Below are 22401 nucleotides of genomic sequence, written 5' to 3'. Positions count from 1 at the left end.
ATCTTTTTCTCAGAGAAAAATCAAACAAAAATTCATTCTTTAAAAAAAAAAACTAAATTAAGATGATCTCCTATACGCCAATCCGACAAATTCCATCAAAAAATACTACCGTACACAATTTTAAGTAGAATTGTTTTGATTAACTGATTTGGAAAAAAAAAACTGTCTTTAATGAAAGATTCACAGTCAGACGTTCGAAAAGAAATTGACAAATCCATAAAACGACTCGTAAAATGACCCCGTAGCATAACTGAAAGTAATTACAAAGCCATGTCATGTCACCTGATGAAACATGACCGGCACATTAAAATTTATTGACGGATGAACAATACAAATCATACTTTATTAGTAATTTTATTGTTACGAGATAACCTGCTATAACGGAAATACAAATGTCATTCTTTCGATTGATTAAAATATTCATTTCGAAGAAGACACAGTCAGTCAGTGGAAAATCCGCAAGTGCCGAGTGAATATTTTATCAAAATAATTCATCTGTTTTTAATAATAAACTTTCCAATAAATATAAAGAATAAAATTATCCCTTTCACTATAAAAACATAAATGTTAAAACACTTGGATATACGTAAACAAATTCCAGATGAATTACTAATTTCTGTTATTCTATTATTGCAGATGTACGACTTTGATGGTGACTTCGAAACTGTTTTTACTGGGGAAGACGACGTAACAAAAGCGGGACTAATTGACAAATACAGGGGCGAAACCAAGATACCGCAATGGGACAATCCCTGCGGGAATATCCAAAACGCGTCCGATGGTACCAAGTTCAAGGGAAACTTGAAACCGAACGAAACAATACTTTTCTTCAGGAAAAGCATGTGCAGGACGCAAATACTGGTAAGAATTAGTTTACTCATTCGCATATACAGGGTGCTCCACAGATTAGAAATAAACAGAAGCTTCATCCCCATTTCGCAAGGAAGTGAAAAGAAATTAAAATTTTTTCAATTAGAAGCAATCAGTAGGTGGTAAAGGTGATTATGTAATCTTCAATCAATAAAAAATACTTCACCCCTTACTGATTGTATCTAATTCAAAAAATATTTTATATCTTAGGGGAAGATAGTACATAGAAAATTTTGTCTATCATTTTATCTGTAGGGTTAGATGTGCAAGGGCAAAAGATTAGTATGCTTAGATTTGCAGATTATATAGCAGTATTAGCATCTAGCAAATAAAATGGAAGCGGTACTGACAGATCAGTACTGTATAAAAATAAATAAAAGTAAAACTAGAATACTGGTATGCAAGGGAAGAAAAAGTAGGGAAAGAGCGAATATAAAGATAGGAGACGAAAAATTAGAAGAAGTGGCTGATTTTAGATACCTAGGAAGTCAGATAAGTCAGGACGGAAGGAGTAGTAGGGATATAAAGCAGAGGATAGCGCAGGGTCGTGATGCCTTTAATAAAAAGAAGTCACTTCTATGCTCGCGAACCGTTAATTTAGAAATTCGAAAAAGGTTGTTAAAGGTTAATGTTTGAAGTACGGCGTTGTACGGGTGCGAAACGTGGACAGTGAGCGCTGCGGAAAAGAAAAGGTTAGAAGCGTTCGAAATGTGGTGTTATAGGCGGATGATGAGGATATCGTGGGTAGAAAAGGTTAGAAATGAAGAGAGAATAGGAGAACAGAGAACTCTATGGAAGTCAATAAAAAATAGGCGAGATAGGTTGGTAGGACAGCTTCTCAAGCATGAACGTCTAGTCAGAGACATATTAGAGGCAGAAACAGGAGTTAGGAGGGGTAGAGGGTAGATTAGATTACTCTTCACAAATAGTTAAGGATGTGGGCTGTTCTAGTTTTAGGGAAATGCGAAGTTTAGCTCAGGATACGTGTCCAACCAGTCTTAGGACTGATGACCTTATGATGATGATGATTTTATCTGCTATTACCTATTTTTAAAATTTCAACACCACTATTTTTTTAAGATCTAAAATACTTAAAAGTTGTTGCTGCCATAATCCCTTATTACTTTCAATTCTTTTAATTGACGTAAATATTTAAAAATACAAAAATTAAAACCGAATTAATTCTACCAAATGGAATTAGTTATGCGATTTTCAATGCTACAGTAATTTAAATGAAAATTAATTGCTTTTTTTGTCGCATCTAATATTGTTCTAGCGCGCAAATTGTTTATTTACGATTAGTGTTAAATTCCTTATCTATTCATCTTGTATCCTATCAAAAAAAAAAAGTAACATTAGACATAAGTACCTACGGAACTTTCAACCTAGCATAAATATGCAATTAAAATAAATGTTAATTAATGGAAAATATAGTAAAACTTTAAAATTCAAATATGTCCATTATTCAAATTTTTATACAGATTAAAATAGATTTAGGAATTATCTTTTACTTTGAAGTCAACAATAATTTAATGAATGTAAACATCTCAATCAGAATTTCATCCTGAAAGTGATATTTTTACCTGTGACGGAATTAATCAAAATTACTAATAAATGAACAATTTCCAGTCGAGAATGCGGTAAACACTTTGGATTATTAACAAATTAAAAAAGTCTTTCCAGAACAACATAAACAACATCGCCTTACAATGAGAACTAATTTGTATTTTCTTCTTTTCAGGAAAAAGTTGGAGAAACCACTTCATCTGGTCTAAAAGGATACGTTTACCACTTCAAAGAAAACTCTAACGACAATGGTAAATACTATCCGGAAAACAAATGCTTCTGCAGCAGTGACAGATGCCTACCCCCGGGCCTACTTGACGTACACGGTTGCTACTACGGATTCCCTATTGCCCTAAGCTACCCCCATTTCTACAAAGCCGACCCTGTAGTATTCGAAAAAACCGAAGGCTCTAAACCCGACCCTGAAAAGCATACGTCATTTTTCGTTATTAACCCGGTATGTTTATTTTAAGAATTTGCAAAATTTATAGGAAAAAATACATGCATCATTCGATACTTTGTGAAATTTTAAGAAACATTTTCCTTTACAGTTTTCCAATCCGATGTTTAATTACAGAGCAATTAATAATTAATAAATTAGGACCTAATAACTAGCCTAATCTGTAGGCAGCATCGAATTTAAAAACTGTAAAGGAAAATATTTTTTAAAATTCAACAAAGAATTGAACGGAGTTATTATTTTCAAAATATCTTTGAAAATGAAGGTTGACATCAATGATTTTTGAATATTATAGCAGCAGGAAATAATAATTTTTTTTTATTGTTCCAGGAATCAGGACTACCGCTTGATGTAGCAGTAAGAATGCAAATAAATATGGCCCTAGGAAGTATTAGTACAATTGCCAACACAGAACGATTTTCAAATATGGTCTTGCCACTTTTATGGACTGAAATTGTAAGTAAAAGCTTCAAATTTCATCTAACCCTACCCATCCCAAGCCTCCCTTCGGGAATAATAATGTTTACGTAAATACAGTTATATTTAACAAAACCCTACAAACAATAACAAAGAAAACTGGATTCCAATTGTTCTCGTTATCTTTGTTTTCCCAAAAAAAAATTGTCAAACAAAGTACTTTTATTGTTATAACAAATTTCCACAAATTGGCGCTATAAAAAGAATATTAAGGCCTAAAGAAGTTGAAAAATATCAACGAAACATTGCAACTTTTGAAAATCTACCATTAATTTATTCCAATGGATCAAGTACTTTTCCAATTTTTTCTTTAAATTAATAGTAATATTGATAACTGAACAAAATTTAATTAATTTTACTCATTGATGTAATCAAAGTATGCATTTGTTAAAGTTTATTTAATTTTATTAGATATGCAATTTAATTTTATTCTCTGTTTTTTTTTATTTTTATTACCTATAAATTGCACGTATAACAACTGTGCATCAAACATCATATTTTAATTAATCGCATAATTCACTAATTNTGATAAAGGCGTTGTTTGACGCGTTTATTATTTTGATACGCACAGCTTACTAGGCCGAAAAGATGTTTAGTGGAGTATTCCTACAATAATAAAAAAAAATTGGGAAAGTTGACGTGGAAACAACGAAAAACCAACAACTTACGTTGTGTTCTCGTATCCACCTTTCTAACTCGTCCTCTGGTAAATAGTAGGCTTTAACATAATTTTCAACGTATTCTTTATGAGGAACAGGACGCAAATTGGAAATCTTTTCGAATTTTGACAAAAATTGCGTAAAATCTAATTGCATGAGCGCTCGACCCCCATTAGAACACTTTTTAGCATCTGAAAATCTAACCAAACCTTTAAAATTCGCCCCTTCCTAATAGAAAAATATTGCTTTCGTAAAATACTAACCCCTGGACCAATGTGTGCGTAATAATATGTGCGATATTTTCCCAAAGAGATTTTTGGACTTCGTTTGTTATAGGAACCTTAACGCTAATTTGTTCAAGACGTAGAGTAAAAATCTGTACTTCCTGTGACATATATTAACGTTATCAAATCAAACAAAATACGAAAAAATATTTTTTGACATACCCTTAGCAAAACGTCTATATATCCATTGTGCTGGGACATAACATCTTTAACCTCCCAATTGACCTTTGACATTGTGGTTAAAATTTGTCGTAAATCAAATGCTCTAGCAGCAACGCACATGTATACAGGGCGTCTTAAATCCGTAACGTAACACACCGTCTGAAAGAAGAGCCCAAAATTAGTATAGTGCCCTTTTTGGTAACGAAAAAGACGTATCCTTTATTTTCTACTGCTTTTTTTGTAACCTTCTTTACCATACGTACGAGCCGCCCATGCTGACAAAGTCCAGCCCCCATTTTAAAGATAATAATAATAACTAACCCAACTTTTACGTAAATATAACCTTTAAAAAACGCATTGTCAAATATTACTTTTTAATATAATAAAAAATGGATGAAACGTTAGAAGCAGGCAAATATGTGATAGTTCAAAGGCAAAAATACACAAAAGTTTATAAACTACAGAAAAATGGCATTCTAGCGTTGGGTAATAGACGAATCGAAATGAGCAATGTTATCGGCCACAGGTACTTCGACACCTTTAAAATAGTCTTATCCCCTGATAAAAAGAATTTGTACACGTTAGAAAAGACGGAAAACGTCACCAGTGCCTCAGAATTGGATATAGAAGAGTCTGGAGAAGACAATCGCAACATAACCGACGACAGAAGTTCCCAAGCTCTTTCAAAAGAAGACATAGACAAGTTACGTGACGAAGCCTTGGGTTCAAGTGAAATGATAGAAAAGCTCATTACTAATTCGAAATCGTTCAAATTGAAGACCAAAATGAGTCAAGAAAAGTACATTAGCAAAAAAGAAAAGAAATATTTCGAATATATACAAATACGAAAGCCCACAATAAGGCTATTGGCTGAAACATATTACCGTTTAGATCCCTCTAAAGTATTAGGTGTTAGAATAGATGACCTGTCACAAATTTTGACCTATTCCAATGTCCAGTCTGATGGAAACTTTTTACTATATGACAGTGGAACTTCAGGACTAATTAGTGCAGCAATCATGAATGCAATTGGTGCTAACACAACAGGAAAACTTGTACATGCTCATCCAGGAAATGAGTGTCAAAAAGCTGCTTTTCTTGCAATGAATTTCCCCAAGGAACAAGTAGAAAGGTGTATCAATGTTAATCTTTACTCTGTATTACGTTGGTATTATCAGGGGGATGTACAGAAAAATGATGAGAGTAAAGATGAAACAGAAGTTAATAATCAAACAAAAGAAGAACAACCTACTGTAGTAGAAACATCAAAAGATGAAGAAAATGAAGCACCCAAGGGTATTAAACGTACCCACAATGATCAAGAAAATTCTACAAGTGGCCCCTCAGCTAAAAGGCCCTGTTGGCACTTTGATAATCAAAAGGCATGTGAGATATTAAAGGATAAGATTGACGCTTTAATAATAGTAGCTAAAGAGCATCCAGAAAGTATTGTTGAAGAATTGGTGCAGTTTTTGAATCCCAGCAGAGCTCTGGTTGTGTTTAGTATGATTTCGGAACCCCTAGAAGACCTCTACGTTTATTTAAAGAAACGTTCGGACTTTGTCAATATCAGAGTGACCAATAATTTCATGAGATATTATCAGGTACTACCTGAAAGAACTCATCCCGAAATTACGATGAATTTCGGGGGTTATTTACTAAGTGCTACAAAAATTAAGTTTTAAATTAGACTAACATGACTATTATTAATTTTATAAGGAGTTGTAATTTCTTTTTATAAATGTAATAAATAAAACGGTTTTTAATAATATAACCCTCGCCTTTTTACTGAAATAAATATATGAGGAAGGAAGGGCAATTATGGCAAAATAAGAAACTTAATTGACTGCTAACAAAAGGGAAAATAATAAAGGGGTAAAATATAATTTAAAAGGTACCTGGCTAAAAAAATGTTGCAAAGAGGCCTTTTTACTTGTGGGTATCAGGTATTCCATATAGTTCTGCAAAAACTCGTACTGTTTCGCCAAAAATACGACACTTTCAACGGCACAAATTCTCTCCGCTAATCCATTCAGGTCTTCCGGATTCGACAAATTCACAATCGAAGACAAAATCGGCTTCAAAACTTTACCATTTTGATGATTCGTTTCGTCGGTAACCAAGTCATCGGAGATTCTTTTCAAAGTCGCACTGAACTTGATCGAATACAGAGATGTACCAGACACAGTCTGTACATAGATAAATACATCAATTAATAACACGAATTATATAATTATAAGCAATTACCAAGTCAGAGGCGAAAAACGAATGTACAGTGTACAAGTAGAAGTCAAACAATTGTGTCATGCACATTATTATGTCGAAAGCTATGGGCCTCAGAAGTCTGGACATTTGTAAATACTTTCCCATCTGTCTTAGGACTGTTAAGGTCGTATTGGTTAGTATAGGGGCTTTTACACTGTGCTTTTCCCTCTTATCTTTTTGAGGAATCCTGGGAATGCCACAAGAAAAAATAAATTGGAAGTAACTAATGTAAATGTTTAATAGTTGTACTCACTTGGGTGCTGTTTCATCAACAAAATCCTCTACAAAATCTTTTCTCAATTCTTCAGACTCCTCTTCTTCACTTTCTTCTGAAAAATAACCTATTTAAAAATTGTCAACTTATTACACCTAGTTAGGCAACCAACGAAACAACAGTTTTACCAGTGGCGGCGTGAAAATTTCTTAAACTGAAATATTTAAGGTAATTGAATTGTTTTAATAAAGTAAAGATTTACAATGTAAAAAATATGACCTACAAAATAGATACGACTTTGTCCGTTTACTGATACGCTACTATAACAATAATTTAGTTGCTTAATATTTATATGTACTATACTGTTATATTTTTATTTTCCTATCTAACAATCGCAACAACGATTAACAAATACAAAAAAAAAAAGAAAACCTTCTTCAACTGTTTATAAAAACTGTCATCTAACAATAGTAATTATAAACAAAAGGAAAAAGAATTAATCACAGTACAAAAGAAACTGCTATCTTTGAACAGTTTTGTCCAAGTCCTCGATGACTTGATAAAGGCGTTGTTTGACGCGTTTATTATTTTGATACGCACAGCTTACTAGGCCGAAAAGATGTTTAGTGGAGTATTCCTACAATAATAAAAAAAAATTGGGAAAGTTGACGTGGAAACAACGAAAAACCAACAACTTACGTTGTGTTCTCGTATCCACCTTTCTAACTCGTCCTCTGGTAAATAGTAGGCTTTAACATAATTTTCAACGTATTCTTTATGAGGAACAGGACGCAAATTGGAAATCTTTTCGAATTTTGACAAAAATTGCGTAAAATCTAATTGCATGAGCGCTCGACCCCCATTAGAACACTTTTTAGCATCTGAAAATCTAACCAAACCTTTAAAATTCGCCCCTTCCTAATAGAAAAATATTGCTTTCGTAAAATACTAACCCCTGGACCAATGTGTGCGTAATAATATGTGCGATATTTTCCCAAAGAGATTTTTGGACTTCGTTTGTTATAGGAACCTTAACGCTAATTTGTTCAAGACGTAGAGTAAAAATCTGTACTTCCTGTGACATATATTAACGTTATCAAATCAAACAAAATACGAAAAAATATTTTTTGACATACCCTTAGCAAAACGTCTATATATCCATTGTGCTGGGACATAACATCTTTAACCTCCCAATTGACCTTTGACATTGTGGTTAAAATTTGTCGTAAATCAAATGCTCTAGCAGCAACGCACATGTATACAGGGCGTCTTAAATCCGTAACGTAACACACCGTCTGAAAGAAGAGCCCAAAATTAGTATAGTGCCCTTTTTGGTAACGAAAAAGACGTATCCTTTATTTTCTACTGCTTTTTTTGTAACCTTCTTTACCATACGTACGAGCCGCCCATGCTGACAAAGTCCAGCCCCCATTTTAAAGATAATAATAATAACTAACCCAACTTTTACGTAAATATAACCTTTAAAAAACGCATTGTCAAATATTACTTTTTAATATAATAAAAAATGGATGAAACGTTAGAAGCAGGCAAATATGTGATAGTTCAAAGGCAAAAATACACAAAAGTTTATAAACTACAGAAAAATGGCATTCTAGCGTTGGGTAATAGACGAATCGAAATGAGCAATGTTATCGGCCACAGGTACTTCGACACCTTTAAAATAGTCTTATCCCCTGATAAAAAGAATTTGTACACGTTAGAAAAGACGGAAAACGTCACCAGTGCCTCAGAATTGGATATAGAAGAGTCTGGAGAAGACAATCGCAACATAACCGACGACAGAAGTTCCCAAGCTCTTTCAAAAGAAGACATAGACAAGTTACGTGACGAAGCCTTGGGTTCAAGTGAAATGATAGAAAAGCTCATTACTAATTCGAAATCGTTCAAATTGAAGACCAAAATGAGTCAAGAAAAGTACATTAGCAAAAAAGAAAAGAAATATTTCGAATATATACAAATACGAAAGCCCACAATAAGGCTATTGGCTGAAACATATTACCGTTTAGATCCCTCTAAAGTATTAGGTGTTAGAATAGATGACCTGTCACAAATTTTGACCTATTCCAATGTCCAGTCTGATGGAAACTTTTTACTATATGACAGTGGAACTTCAGGACTAATTAGTGCAGCAATCATGAATGCAATTGGTGCTAACACAACAGGAAAACTTGTACATGCTCATCCAGGAAATGAGTGTCAAAAAGCTGCTTTTCTTGCAATGAATTTCCCCAAGGAACAAGTAGAAAGGTGTATCAATGTTAATCTTTACTCTGTATTACGTTGGTATTATCAGGGGGATGTACAGAAAAATGATGAGAGTAAAGATGAAACAGAAGTTAATAATCAAACAAAAGAAGAACAACCTACTGTAGTAGAAACATCAAAAGATGAAGAAAATGAAGCACCCAAGGGTATTAAACGTACCCACAATGATCAAGAAAATTCTACAAGTGGCCCCTCAGCTAAAAGGCCCTGTTGGCACTTTGATAATCAAAAGGCATGTGAGATATTAAAGGATAAGATTGACGCTTTAATAATAGTAGCTAAAGAGCATCCAGAAAGTATTGTTGAAGAATTGGTGCAGTTTTTGAATCCCAGCAGAGCTCTGGTTGTGTTTAGTATGATTTCGGAACCCCTAGAAGACCTCTACGTTTATTTAAAGAAACGTTCGGACTTTGTCAATATCAGAGTGACCAATAATTTCATGAGATATTATCAGGTACTACCTGAAAGAACTCATCCCGAAATTACGATGAATTTCGGGGGTTATTTACTAAGTGCTACAAAAATTAAGTTTTAAATTAGACTAACATGACTATTATTAATTTTATAAGGAGTTGTAATTTCTTTTTATAAATGTAATAAATAAAACGGTTTTTAATAATATAACCCTCGCCTTTTTACTGAAATAAATATATGAGGAAGGAAGGGCAATTATGGCAAAATAAGAAACTTAATTGACTGCTAACAAAAGGGAAAATAATAAAGGGGTAAAATATAATTTAAAAGGTACCTGGCTAAAAAAATGTTGCAAAGAGGCCTTTTTACTTGTGGGTATCAGGTATTCCATATAGTTCTGCAAAAACTCGTACTGTTTCGCCAAAAATACGACACTTTCAACGGCACAAATTCTCTCCGCTAATCCATTCAGGTCTTCCGGATTCGACAAATTCACAATCGAAGACAAAATCGGCTTCAAAACTTTACCATTTTGATGATTCGTTTCGTCGGTAACCAAGTCATCGGAGATTCTTTTCAAAGTCGCACTGAACTTGATCGAATACAGAGATGTACCAGACACAGTCTGTACATAGATAAATACATCAATTAATAACACGAATTATATAATTATAAGCAATTACCAAGTCAGAGGCGAAAAACGAATGTACAGTGTACAAGTAGAAGTCAAACAATTGTGTCATGCACATTATTATGTCGAAAGCTATGGGCCTCAGAAGTCTGGACATTTGTAAATACTTTCCCATCTGTCTTAGGACTGTTAAGGTCGTATTGGTTAGTATAGGGGCTTTTACACTGTGCTTTTCCCTCTTATCTTTTTGAGGAATCCTGGGAATGCCACAAGAAAAAATAAATTGGAAGTAACTAATGTAAATGTTTAATAGTTGTACTCACTTGGGTGCTGTTTCATCAACAAAATCCTCTACAAAATCTTTTCTCAATTCTTCAGACTCCTCTTCTTCACTTTCTTCTGAAAAATAACCAGAAGCCTCGTCGCNGAGTTTGTAATGCTAATGAGAAGGTCACCCAATAAAACCACACCTAATAAATATAATAATAATAGTAAACCTACCCCTTGCAGTTAAGCGTAGCAAATGAATCAAATATTATGTTGTAACTGAAGAGGTCACTGAATTGACCAAATTATTACCTAACGCTATTATTTTCAACAATAAATTGCCTCTATAAACTAGTGTTTATTTTGTTAGATCGTTAAACTTCAGGTAGATGTACTTTGCGTAATTATTGTTACTACAATAGTTATATACACAAAACTTACGTTTTTTATTCATTCATATTCATTCATTGTTGTTAAAACGAAACCTGTTCTCAAATTATAATAACGATAATAGTTTTCATTGTCGTTATTACTATTTGTTTAACAGTAATGCAACATATACTTGTAATAAATGTCAGTTTTCATTATACTAAACTTCGTCATTATTATTGGGTATTTAGTAGCTAGTACTAGATGTTGTATATGTGGACATAATACATAATATTTGCTTTCATTTTCGCGTTACACAGCAATGAATGTTCTATAGGCTAATTGCTCTTGAAATGCTACAACATTTCCAGAAGATTCGTACGTTATATGTGGGCCAAACACGTAGGCCGTTTTAAAATAGTGTTAAGGAGAAATAAATGCCCTGAGAGTTGTGTACCTTTTCGAAAGTTTCTAATTCCTATAGTACTTAAATGAGTTATGTAATTTTATCTTAGCGCAAGTTATTTTTTCTTGAAGTTATTTTAGATTTTTGAGNATGGTACCAAAAAATTTTGATCTAAAACTAAAACCCTTCAACGTAATTTACGACAAAAAGTACCTCAAAAATCTTACATACCACCTAAAAATCGCTGGAATCGTTCGTAAAAACGAAAAGGTATCTACCACAATAGTATTGGCTTAAATATCAAGCCCTTAAATGTTTTCGACGATAAAAAATACCTCAAAAGCGTGAAAAGCAATAAACGAACATACAATACAAAAAAAAATCTTACCTTACACCCTAAAAGTCGACCTCCTACCATCCGTGCCTCCGTATGCATCCCAGGTAATAACGAATGGGAACAATGGCACCAAATGTTGCACAAAAAGTCATTTTTATATTTTCGACGATAACGACACGATGCCGTCTTTAAATTAGTCTCATTAATACGGTAACAAAACGGCACCACGACACGTATTTACGTTAATGCGAAGGGTCGCGTGTCCGATGCGGTAACGAACGGAATAACTGTTACGGTACTTCGGCACAGGGCACTGTGAACAACATGCGCAGAAGGTACACGAACCGATACGACGACTCATGCTGAAATAGAAACACTGATTTAGATTAGACGAAAGGGATATTAATTTAATTACTGATTAGCAAAAATACACCCGAATTAAGTGTAATATGTACACTAAAAAACAAACATATTTTATCTATAAACTGAAAAATTCCTAAAAAGTATTATAATAAAAAGGACAGCATACGTAAGTTAGACCAGAGATAATATTAATTCTCCCTAAAGTTACTCCACCTACTGGTCGAAATATAAAAATTTTGTAGAAAATCGCGAATAATAATTATGAACCTCTAGCGTAAATGTCCTGTAATCTTTAGTAGGTACCTAGTTGTTCCAGAAATAAATGCAAAACCCTTTTAGTGCATATTTCTGGTAATTTATCTGATAAAAGCCGCCACATACGATTAAGAAATCCGTAAAGCTAGCCGTTTTCGAAGACATGTCACATGACCTAGAAAAATCCATCAGCCACAATAATAACCTTACCCCTAAAATTTTCGTCCGATTGAAAATTGCTACCCCGAGCCGAAGGCGATTTTTTACACGGAATAAAATGAAGCACTTTCGTCCCTATAATCAGTATATCGTATTTTCAGTGGGATATCGTATAAAATTATCACATATATATAATAATTGATTCCAGTGTTCTTGTTTTCTTCTGGAGTACGAGATCGCGGGACCCATAAACTTAAATACTTCCCGCCCCAATATTTAATTATGCCAGTTTAATTAATGACCTAATCATAATTTTTTTGTTTGTTACAGAGAATGTACACTTTGCCGAACAGTCTTGCCAGCCGATTCAATCTTTACCTGAACGTTTTACCGGTGGTCCAGGTGGCGGCAATGTACGCGTTATTTTTCATGGGTGCCGCATTTTTCCTGGTTTCGATCGTCAGATATTTCAGGAAGAAAAGACGCTCCGGAACCCCCAGCCGGACGCCCTGGATCGACGAAGAAATTCCCAGTTCGATAGAACGCAAACTATCGTACATTCCCGACACGCGAAAAAAGATGAACGCGAAAGAGCTCGAAGTTTACTTTAACAGCTTAATAGCACCCCTGAATCAGGAACTGGAACACCACGAAATTATCGAAACAAAAGAAAGTCAAGGGTAGTAGCGGAAAATTTAGAAAAAACATACGATAACATTATTTATTGCTTAATAAATTAGAAAAATGAACGAATGGATAACTAATAAGCAAACGAATGTTAGGGCAAGAGTAAAATAACCAACCGTCAAGTTGCCTGTGGATACAATTATTAGTACCTAACATTTAGGTTCCTTTTACAAGTAGATGAAAAAAAAAATGTTTTTTACAATCCTTTTGCAAAATTCTTGCCAAAAGTCCAAGTACAATTAAAATGGTGCGTGCATGTGAAGTAATGGGTCACTAAGTACTAAGCCAGGGAAGGCCCTATGTCGACATTTTATTGATTAATAATTTCTATTAAAAAAAAATGAACCAATTCAAGGAACGTTCGGCCATTGTTAAAGTCTGTACTATGTTGTGTCATTAGCTTTGGGATCGGCAGTACATCGATCAGTTTTCGCTACAAAATTTTAACGGTTACCTTCGACGTAAACAAAAATGAAACACCTACCAACTTATTTCTTTTTCTTAAATAACTGTAGCAGCCTACTATTTCGTTAAAATTAAGACAGATCCACATTCTTTTCGATATTTAATGCACGCCTAACGGAGCTTTTCTAATTGGTTCGTTTTTGTAAGCAGTATTCTAATTAAATAGAAACGTTGTTGATTATTGGGACTTGTAGTATATTATATATTATATTATAGTGATTTCTATTAAATGAATTTGCTCCTTTAAAGCTGTGATGTCTAATAATAAAACTTATTGTAACTTAATCTAAAAATCAAACCCTTGAAAGTTGTTAACGACAAAAAATACCTCAATAACACGTAAAACTGCATATATATATATAATCGTTGATCCTTTTTTTGCAGAGTATTGCCCATGTGGTGTCCGACGAGTCGTATTTTACCCGCCTGGGGTTGAATTTACTGATAAGGCAAACGAATTCGCTACCCCTTATTGAAATGACAGCGAGGGAATTCATGTTCGGCTACAAAAGTGCCCTAATGACTGTGGGAAACACCTTCATGTCGTCTTGGATCTATTTCGACAAACTGGGTCTCATCGACAGGGTAAGACCAACATTTTTATAGCACCCTTAAACTTAACTTAAATCCATTTTCTACTTGAAATACTCCCGTAGATTACAAAACAACAAGAAAGTAATTATTTAATAACAATGATAATTTATAAATTAATTACTTATTCGATGTACGTATGTTTTAGAGTGTTATCTCAAAATGCGTTTGGCCTACTTTGATGGAAATACACAAAATAAATAAATAAATAATGAATAAACACTCTGTAGTTCGTGTCAAGGTCCGAAAAATTTTATATTGTTCTAGATAAGTGCGATTTTTTCTCGAAAAGGTCGCATTTCCATCTAGACGATCGCATTTTCAGGGTAATCAGGGTAACTAACCATACGCCTAACTCTTTTAAAAGTGATGATTAATTCTTTAAGGATATATAAACGTTGGCTGCAGTTTTCCGCTGCAAGGTCTTGTCTACATTTTTTCCGTTCGCGTAAAACGACCGCCTTATCTGCCTGTGTAACACATGTATATTACAACCGATTCCGCTGAAATAGGACAAAGAAATTCTCTACCGTAATTAACTCGCAAATAACAAATACATATACAGGGTGTCACAAACAAGCGGATTTCTTCAATAACTGCTTTATAGTTGAAGATATCGAAAAAGAGTTTCTTACAAAAGCGCTTCCATATATAAGTATCTTCATATCCTAAAATTATTTTCGATTATACAGAGTATCCCATGTTTCCTGAAGGATACCTAACCTCATTTTTTCAAATGGAATGCCCCATAACCGCCTATGTATTGATTTAATGCGAATTTTATGGAAATTGATGCATTTTAGACATAATATATGGTATAATCGAAAATAATTTTAGGATATGAAGATACTTATATGATAGCACTTTTGTAAGAATTTTTTATGGAAATTGATGCATTTTAGACATAATATATGGTATAATCGAAAATAATTTTAGGATATGAAGATACTTATATGGTAGCACTTTTGTAAGAATTTTTTTTCGATATCTTTAGCTATAAAGCAGTTATTGAAGAATCCCGCTTACTTGAGACACCCTGTGTATAATATAGCATGTATGCTCACCTTAATTAACTACAAGAGCCTGCAAGATGAATTAGATGTAGAAGGTAACGTTCCATGGTTTACAATTGTGGAACGCACACCAAATTCAGAAAGGATACCAGTGCAGATATCCCAAGTCGTTATCGTTAAGGTCAAAATTAACTTTCCAATCCCCCTCATTTGTTGACCAATCTGTAGAAATGAACAAGAAAAATAATTAACTAGTTTTAATTAATAATATTTTAAAAGTGGCTGCTAAAATAATAAACACACAACTGTTACGATATTCAATTATCACATTTCTTCTGACTCTCAAATTAAAGTCAAAATAAAAGTATAGATAGTGATTACATTGTCGTTAAAAAAAAAAATAAAGGGTCTATCCCTTGTATTAAGCTAACATTCACACATTCTGCATCTGACATTTCTGGAACGATCTTCAAAATCTGTCTATTGGGAGTAAGTTACAAATGTTTAAGAAACTGAGTTTTCTAGTATTTCTACTACTTTCTACTACTTTTAATTGATACTGTTACTTACCAATTCATTTCATAATTTCGTAAATCCTTTCTTTAGCAATAAAACACTGCATCCGTTACCAATGCAAAAAAGGCACCTTCACGCTTTCCTTAGGACTTCAGTGGGGTGAAAGAGGACTCACACACCCAATGTTTCATAATACAAGGCATCTAAAGTTTTTACTCTTTGAACTCTGGAACTCTGTTAACTTCTAGGTACTGTACCATTGATGTTGACAATTCATTTCCACAAATGAACAAGTAATGCCTTTGTAGTGGAAAAAAGGCACTTTTAGAATCGCAGTGTATGCCACCTGGAGTTTATGTAAAATCCTGTGGAATAATTTGTTACATTAAAGACTACAATTTTAAGCCATATTTTGAAATAATCATACAATGAACTATTGATATTAATTTTAGGTCTTTACTATTAAGTTACATTTACTATAAATATAATAAATAATATTGCAGAATTTTCCATGCTTTATCTAANCCTTTAAAATAGTCTTATCCCCTGATAAAAAGAATTTGTACACGTTAGAAAAGACGGAAAACGTCACCAGTGCCTCAGAATTGGATATAGAAGAGTCTGGAGAAGACAATCGCAACATAACCGACGACAGAAGTTCCCAAGCTCTTTCAAAAGAAGACATAGACAAGTTACGTGACGAAGCCTTGGGTTCAAGTGAAATGATAGAAAAGCTCATTACTAATTCGAAATCGTTCAAATTGAAGACCAAAATGAGTCAAGAAAAGTACATTAGCAAAAAAGAAAAGAAATATTTCGAATATATACAAATACGAAAGCCCACAATAAGGCTATTGGCTGAAACATATTACCGTTTAGATCCCTCTAAAGTATTAGGTGTTAGAATAGATGACCTGTCACAAATTTTGACCTATTCCAATGTCCAGTCTGATGGAAACTTTTTACTATATGACAGTGGAACTTCAGGACTAATTAGTGCAGCAATCATGAATGCAATTGGTGCTAACACAACAGGAAAACTTGTACATGCTCATCCAGGAAATGAGTGTCAAAAAGCTGCTTTTCTTGCAATGAATTTCCCCAAGGAACAAGTAGAAAGGTGTATCAATGTTAATCTTTACTCTGTATTACGTTGGTATTATCAGGGGGATGTACAGAAAAATGATGAGAGTAAAGATGAAACAGAAGTTAATAATCAAACAAAAGAAGAACAACCTACTGTAGTAGAAACATCAAAAGATGAAGAAAATGAAGCACCCAAGGGTATTAAACGTACCCACAATGATCAAGAAAATTCTACAAGTGGCCCCTCAGCTAAAAGGCCCTGTTGGCACTTTGATAATCAAAAGGCATGTGAGATATTAAAGGATAAGATTGACGCTTTAATAATAGTAGCTAAAGAGCATCCAGAAAGTATTGTTGAAGAATTGGTGCAGTTTTTGAATCCCAGCAGAGCTCTGGTTGTGTTTAGTATGATTTCGGAACCCCTAGAAGACCTCTACGTTTATTTAAAGAAACGTTCGGACTTTGTCAATATCAGAGTGACCAATAATTTCATGAGATATTATCAGGTACTACCTGAAAGAACTCATCCCGAAATTACGATGAATTTCGGGGGTTATTTACTAAGTGCTACAAAAATTAAGTTTTAAATTAGACTAACATGACTATTATTAATTTTATAAGGAGTTGTAATTTCTTTTTATAAATGTAATAAATAAAACGGTTTTTAATAATATAACCCTCGCCTTTTTACTGAAATAAATATATGAGGAAGGAAGGGCAATTATGGCAAAATAAGAAACTTAATTGACTGCTAACAAAAGGGAAAATAATAAAGGGGTAAAATATAATTTAAAAGGTACCTGGCTAAAAAAATGTTGCAAAGAGGCCTTTTTACTTGTGGGTATCAGGTATTCCATATAGTTCTGCAAAAACTCGTACTGTTTCGCCAAAAATACGACACTTTCAACGGCACAAATTCTCTCCGCTAATCCATTCAGGTCTTCCGGATTCGACAAATTCACAATCGAAGACAAAATCGGCTTCAAAACTTTACCATTTTGATGATTCGTTTCGTCGGTAACCAAGTCATCGGAGATTCTTTTCAAAGTCGCACTGAACTTGATCGAATACAGAGATGTACCAGACACAGTCTGTACATAGATAAATACATCAATTAATAACACGAATTATATAATTATAAGCAATTACCAAGTCAGAGGCGAAAAACGAATGTACAGTGTACAAGTAGAAGTCAAACAATTGTGTCATGCACATTATTATGTCGAAAGCTATGGGCCTCAGAAGTCTGGACATTTGTAAATACTTTCCCATCTGTCTTAGGACTGTTAAGGTCGTATTGGTTAGTATAGGGGCTTTTACACTGTGCTTTTCCCTCTTATCTTTTTGAGGAATCCTGGGAATGCCACAAGAAAAAATAAATTGGAAGTAACTAATGTAAATGTTTAATAGTTGTACTCACTTGGGTGCTGTTTCATCAACAAAATCCTCTACAAAATCTTTTCTCAATTCTTCAGACTCCTCTTCTTCACTTTCTTCTGAAAAATAACCAGAAGCCTCGTCGCCCACGGAAGCTAAAATATCTTCTTCAGTTATAGTCTCGTCCAGGCTTAAATCGAAAGGAGTCCCGTGTTGAGCATATCGCAAAAAGAAATTACCTTTAAAGATTAATTTATTGTGTAATTAATAAGTGTCTAACACAGTACGAGAATCGATAATTAATTACCTACAATGCTGCTACCGTCTTGGGAATGATTAGACGAATTGCAATCAGGAGAATTGGAATAGGGAACGCTTTGTACAATTTGGGGCCTAGCTTTGAAATTCTTCAGAACTGATCTGAGTGATTTAAACTCCTAAAGAGTAATAATAACCAATTAAATAATAAATCATAAATAAATAAAAAGGTTTTTTGCCTGTAACTGCAAGATTTCAAACGTGGGTTTGACTGGGCAGATTTCCCAGCTTTCATTCTCTAAAAAGATCTTCAACTCCTCGAGCCTATGAGAGTGATAATTTCGAAAATAATTTGCACTTTGTTTCCTTATCGATTCTTGCAATTCTTCAGATTTATTTCCACAAAACTCTTCACCCACTTCAATCAATCTGTAACAAAGAAAAATAATTGTAAATTAATTGAAGATACAAAAGACACTGTAATTTGTTGTACCTGTGCACAACACTTAACACCTGGACAAACTGGTCAAACTTATAAGAAGCCAGATTACTGTTTAACAGAACTACAGAAATTTTACTTTGAACATCGTGCCATATTTTCAAAAGACCACTTTCTAATTTCTGTTTAATGTACTGTCGATTGAAATTCTCTTCAAAATCGATACTGTTTGTACCAATAGGCGAAACAGGCTCACTTTCCTTGTTATTATGCCACATTGTCAACTGGTGATAACTCAGAACAATTTTAAACAAAGACTTGCACAAGTCTACCAAACAAGGAATAAAAGTTTCATGATTAATGGACTAGAAAAATAAGATTTAAAAATAATTACAAACTTCTCTAAAGTATAAAAATTTACTAGACAAAGTTTGTCAAAAGGTTTTTTGCCAGAATGATCACTGTGGTCCAAAAATTCCGCACAATCTACGTATACTCTTACAATATTGAGTGCAGTGTTGTAAATAGCACTTGTATAGTGCATGTGAAGGTGGTCCATCGCAATTTGGGTCTTTCCCAACAACTTAAATGCATCCTGCAGCTTACTATAGCGAATACTATCAAAATAGTAACACATCTAGAAAAACACAATATTATTTGACTATTCTTATTGGTTAAATGTGCCCCATACCTGAGCCAATACTTGATCTAACTTCTCTTCAGTCTCTTCCAAAGTTTCTTGCAATTTATTAGTCAAGGCAGCAACACAAGTGAAATGTCTATAAGTGTTTGCTGCTGCCTGACATTCCTGAAGTAATTCAATGGCCCCTGCATAATTTTCCTCGTCCAGAAGCTCCTGCAACCTGTGATCCGTCTGGTACTATAACAAAAGAACAGTAATTCTTAAACAGAAACCGACTTCAGCTTTAATTTCTCACTTACCAATGTTTTAATGGTTTTTAAATTATGCAATAAGTTTTGTACAATCTTCCTTTTTCTATAATTTTCTAAAATACTCAAACTGAAACTCAACTGTTTCTCTGCAACGTTGAGTTCATTTCTGCTTTGGGTACACAACACTAGAGCATCTTTAACTTTATCAATTATTTCCAGAATCCTTTCAAATTCCTCATTACATGCTGTTTGATGTTCCAATATCAATTGTAACACCTTTTTGCTGACAACTTGATGTTGCTGCTTAAGATTTTTAAAATCTCTTTGGATCTCTTCACAATCTAATATTTCTGGTAATTTCTGTAAATACTACCCTTTAAAAAGGTCCAAATTAGAAAAGAATATAACTTACACTTAATACGTATCTGCATATATCGTAATTTTCGTCAACAGAAAAATAGGAGTCTTCAATACTTTCTAGTATGTCTTGGTCTGCAGGTCTGTCAGATTCCAATACAGTTTTACTGTTGATTGATAATTCCTGGACTGGTGGGAACTGATAAATGTCGTCAAAACCCATGGAAGGAATTTTGGGTCCCTAAAATGTCAATTTTTTAAGAAATAGTTGATAAAACGTTTGTGTTTTAAACAACATAACCTATAAATTTCTAGGATCTTAAAAATTTAAAGCATCTTTACCTGTTTATTAATTAAACTCAGTATTTTCTGCTTGAATTCGTCCATTTTATCAGAATTTAAAAAGCTGGGGTTGTTTGTAAGGGTTGAATATATTATTTTGTTAAGTATCCATTATTTATGCATGATGTTGACATTACCTTGACCATAGAGCTTGACGTTTCACTATTTGACCTTCACAAAAAGTAGTGGCTATAGTTCCTATAAAAGGGAGAAAATTTATATATATTAAATAAAAAAAACACTATTTTCACAAACAACTTTATAATAAAGCATATTTATTATTTTTATGTATAATACTTTTCATTTGATATACAATATTAAAACAATGTGATTAAAATATCACATTATAAGTACAACACATGCATCGAGGAAATTTTAATTAACATATTAGTTTCTCAGTCTGTTATATTTATTTGAGAATTTCCTAGTTTTTCTTTAACGGAAATCTATTAAGTACTAATAAATAGCTGTTATTAAAATACACAACATGCTCTTCCTTTCCTGCAATTTACTTACTTGTCCTATTTTAATATCTTTAGGTAATTTATTCAAATACTTTCTATGAAAAAACGAAAAAAGGAAAAAAAGAGTATATTGGTATTTCCCCCACTATTATGTTAATTAAACAGTTTGTAAAAACGTCATAGCTAACTTGTAATTCCAAGCACATTTTCCGACAGATGGCACGTTAGTTCTTATAATTTGTTGAATGAACCTAAAAGTAAAATGGCCGCGGTGGATCGATAGGCTAGGTACTGTATTAAGTTCGACTTTGTCGTTTTTTCGTACAAAATAAACGAAAAAAAGTGATTTTTAACTATTTTAACTAATGGGTTTGTATGTGAGTGCAGTGGTGTTGGAGTTTATGTGTAAAATAGCCTGCTTTGATCCTTATTTTATTGTGAAGCAATTGTTTTGAAAATTGGTAAGTTTTCGCTTTTCACGTATATTGACTAAGAAAAATGGAAGAAAAACACCTTGATAAACTTATTTCCTATCGAAATCTACTAGTTTAGCCGCGTTCGAGGCTTTTGATTTAATTAAATGTGTAGTTAAGTGCCCTAATTGACATCTTAATTGTTATGTACACAAGATCGTAAATATAGTGGGGGGTTTTTGCTAATTTAGTGTTATGTACAGTCCGTGCACGTGTAATTGATAGGTATGTATTTTACGGAACGGAAGTGGTTGATTAAATTCGGCTTTTTACTATAGTCGTTTGTGTGGCGCGCGTCTGTTTTATCAATCATTGTTTAGTTTCTTTTGTTCCACAGCTTACTTCGATATTCGCGGTTTCAGAATTCCACCATTGGTTGACGTATTTATGCTGTACAGGGTGATCATAAAAGCACAACCCTATCTATCAAAAAATCAATGTGCTAAGCAAACTGGCATTTCGACAGAAAATGCAACGAAAATTGCCAATTAACATAAACATTTTTAATTGTCACTCATAATCGATTCAATATCTTTTTTTATTTTATCGCACGAAGTCACCCTGTACTTTTCTCAATTTAATAGCCTTCTTGATTTCACTAACGCAATGAAGCGTTTTACAATTCTACAGATGATAAATTGTTGTAACCTTGTTAAACATAATTGATAGTTTTGCCATTGTACCGTGTATTAAGCGCGATAAAATGAATGTTTCACTTTTTGTATGTGCATTTACAAACCTGTTAATTGCCAGCGTTAATTGACATTTGAAAAGTTTTCAGCTTGTCGATATCTAAACAAATATTTTACAGATAAACATAATTTATCATATTGTTATCTGTCGTGATTGAAAAGTTGTAATAATGTTTAAATATCCACACAGATTACATTATTTACGACAGGTATTTTTATGTCATAGTATACAGGGTGTTCAATGTTTTCTCATTTTTAAATTTAAAAGTGCAGAAAACCCGCTTCACAATCAAAATCAAAGTT

General features: G+C 33.4%; 4 protein-coding genes across 7 annotated transcripts in view; 3 read left to right on the top strand and 1 right to left on the bottom strand.

Moving 5' to 3' along the window:
- LOC108735813 (scavenger receptor class B member 1) overlaps window positions 1-13841 on the top strand; it is a 44423-nt gene extending 30582 nt beyond the window's left edge. For 2 of the 3 annotated variants that reach the window (XM_025975199.1, XM_025975200.1), the window contains 4 exons: window positions 637-861; window positions 2612-2893; window positions 3227-3352; window positions 12775-13163. In XM_025975199.1, the coding sequence (XP_025830984.1) occupies window positions 637-861; window positions 2612-2893; window positions 3227-3352; window positions 12775-13128 (987 nt within the window). In that variant the 3' untranslated portion in view covers window positions 13129-13163. Of the gene's footprint in view, window positions 1-636; window positions 862-2611; window positions 2894-3226; window positions 3353-12774 lie in introns of all 3 variants that reach the window. The other variant, XM_025975198.1, reaches the window with a different exon arrangement.
- Window positions 4650-17442, top strand: LOC108735815 (tRNA (adenine(58)-N(1))-methyltransferase non-catalytic subunit TRM6). Its single transcript, XM_025975206.1, has 2 exons — window positions 4650-5023; window positions 16250-17442. The coding sequence occupies exons 1-2, from the start codon at window positions 4868-4870 to the stop codon at window positions 17387-17389; spliced, it is 1296 nt and encodes a 431-aa protein (XP_025830991.1). The 5' UTR covers window positions 4650-4867; the 3' UTR covers window positions 17390-17442.
- On the bottom strand, window positions 7389-20645 carry LOC108735810 (syndetin). Of its 2 annotated transcripts, XM_018467970.1 has the most exons (16): window positions 20470-20644; window positions 20183-20368; window positions 19819-20130; window positions 19568-19756; window positions 19298-19513; window positions 18931-19241; window positions 18677-18866; window positions 18487-18616; window positions 18318-18418; window positions 10612-10706; window positions 10341-10545; window positions 9992-10282; window positions 8094-8252; window positions 7911-8032; window positions 7657-7846; window positions 7389-7594 (listed from the first exon to the last, which is right to left on the bottom strand). In XM_018467970.1, exons 1-16 carry the CDS (start codon window positions 20512-20514, stop codon window positions 7478-7480), a joined length of 2859 nt encoding a protein of 952 aa, XP_018323472.1. In that variant the 5' UTR covers window positions 20515-20644; the 3' UTR covers window positions 7389-7477. The 2 variants fall into 2 exon arrangements, with proteins under 2 accessions (XP_018323472.1, XP_025830981.1); XM_025975196.1 differs by lacking the exons at window positions 7389-7594; window positions 7657-7846; window positions 7911-8032; ... (2 more) ...; window positions 10341-10545; window positions 10612-10706 and adding exons at window positions 17527-17893; window positions 17952-18156 and having other exon boundaries at window positions 18223-18418; window positions 20470-20645.
- LOC112904641 (tRNA (adenine(58)-N(1))-methyltransferase non-catalytic subunit TRM6-like) lies at window positions 8266-9831 on the top strand. The gene has a single exon (XM_025975207.1). The coding sequence runs from the start codon at window positions 8483-8485 to the stop codon at window positions 9776-9778; it is 1296 nt and encodes a 431-aa protein (XP_025830992.1). The 5' UTR covers window positions 8266-8482; the 3' UTR covers window positions 9779-9831.
- Window positions 20646-22401: the final 1756 nt, after the last annotated feature.

This window comes from Agrilus planipennis, unplaced genomic scaffold (assembly GCF_000699045.2).
Source record: "Agrilus planipennis isolate EAB-ADULT unplaced genomic scaffold, Apla_2.0 scaffold69, whole genome shotgun sequence".
Taxonomy (NCBI): Eukaryota; Metazoa; Arthropoda; class Insecta; order Coleoptera; family Buprestidae; genus Agrilus; species Agrilus planipennis.
This window is presented reverse-complemented; position numbering and strand designations above follow the sequence as displayed.

Bases quoted from the DNA above. Each gene is read 5' to 3' on its own strand.
- LOC108735815 (XM_025975206.1), top strand. From the start codon at position 4,868: ATGGATGAAACGTTAGAAGCAGGCAAATATGTGATAGTTCAAAGGCAA.
- LOC112904641 (XM_025975207.1), top strand. From the start codon at position 8,483: ATGGATGAAACGTTAGAAGCAGGCAAATATGTGATAGTTCAAAGGCAA.
- LOC108735810 (XM_018467970.1), bottom strand. From the start codon at position 20,514: ATGGACGAATTCAAGCAGAAAATACTGAGTTTAATTAATAAACAG. The intron at 19,757-19,818 runs GTAAGTGAGAAA...CTTTTGTTATAG, and splicing joins TAAAAACCATTAAAACATTG to TACCAGACGGATCACAGGTT. The intron at 10,283-10,340 runs GTAATTGCTTAT...ATCTATGTACAG, and splicing joins CGTTTTTCGCCTCTGACTTG to ACTGTGTCTGGTACATCTCT.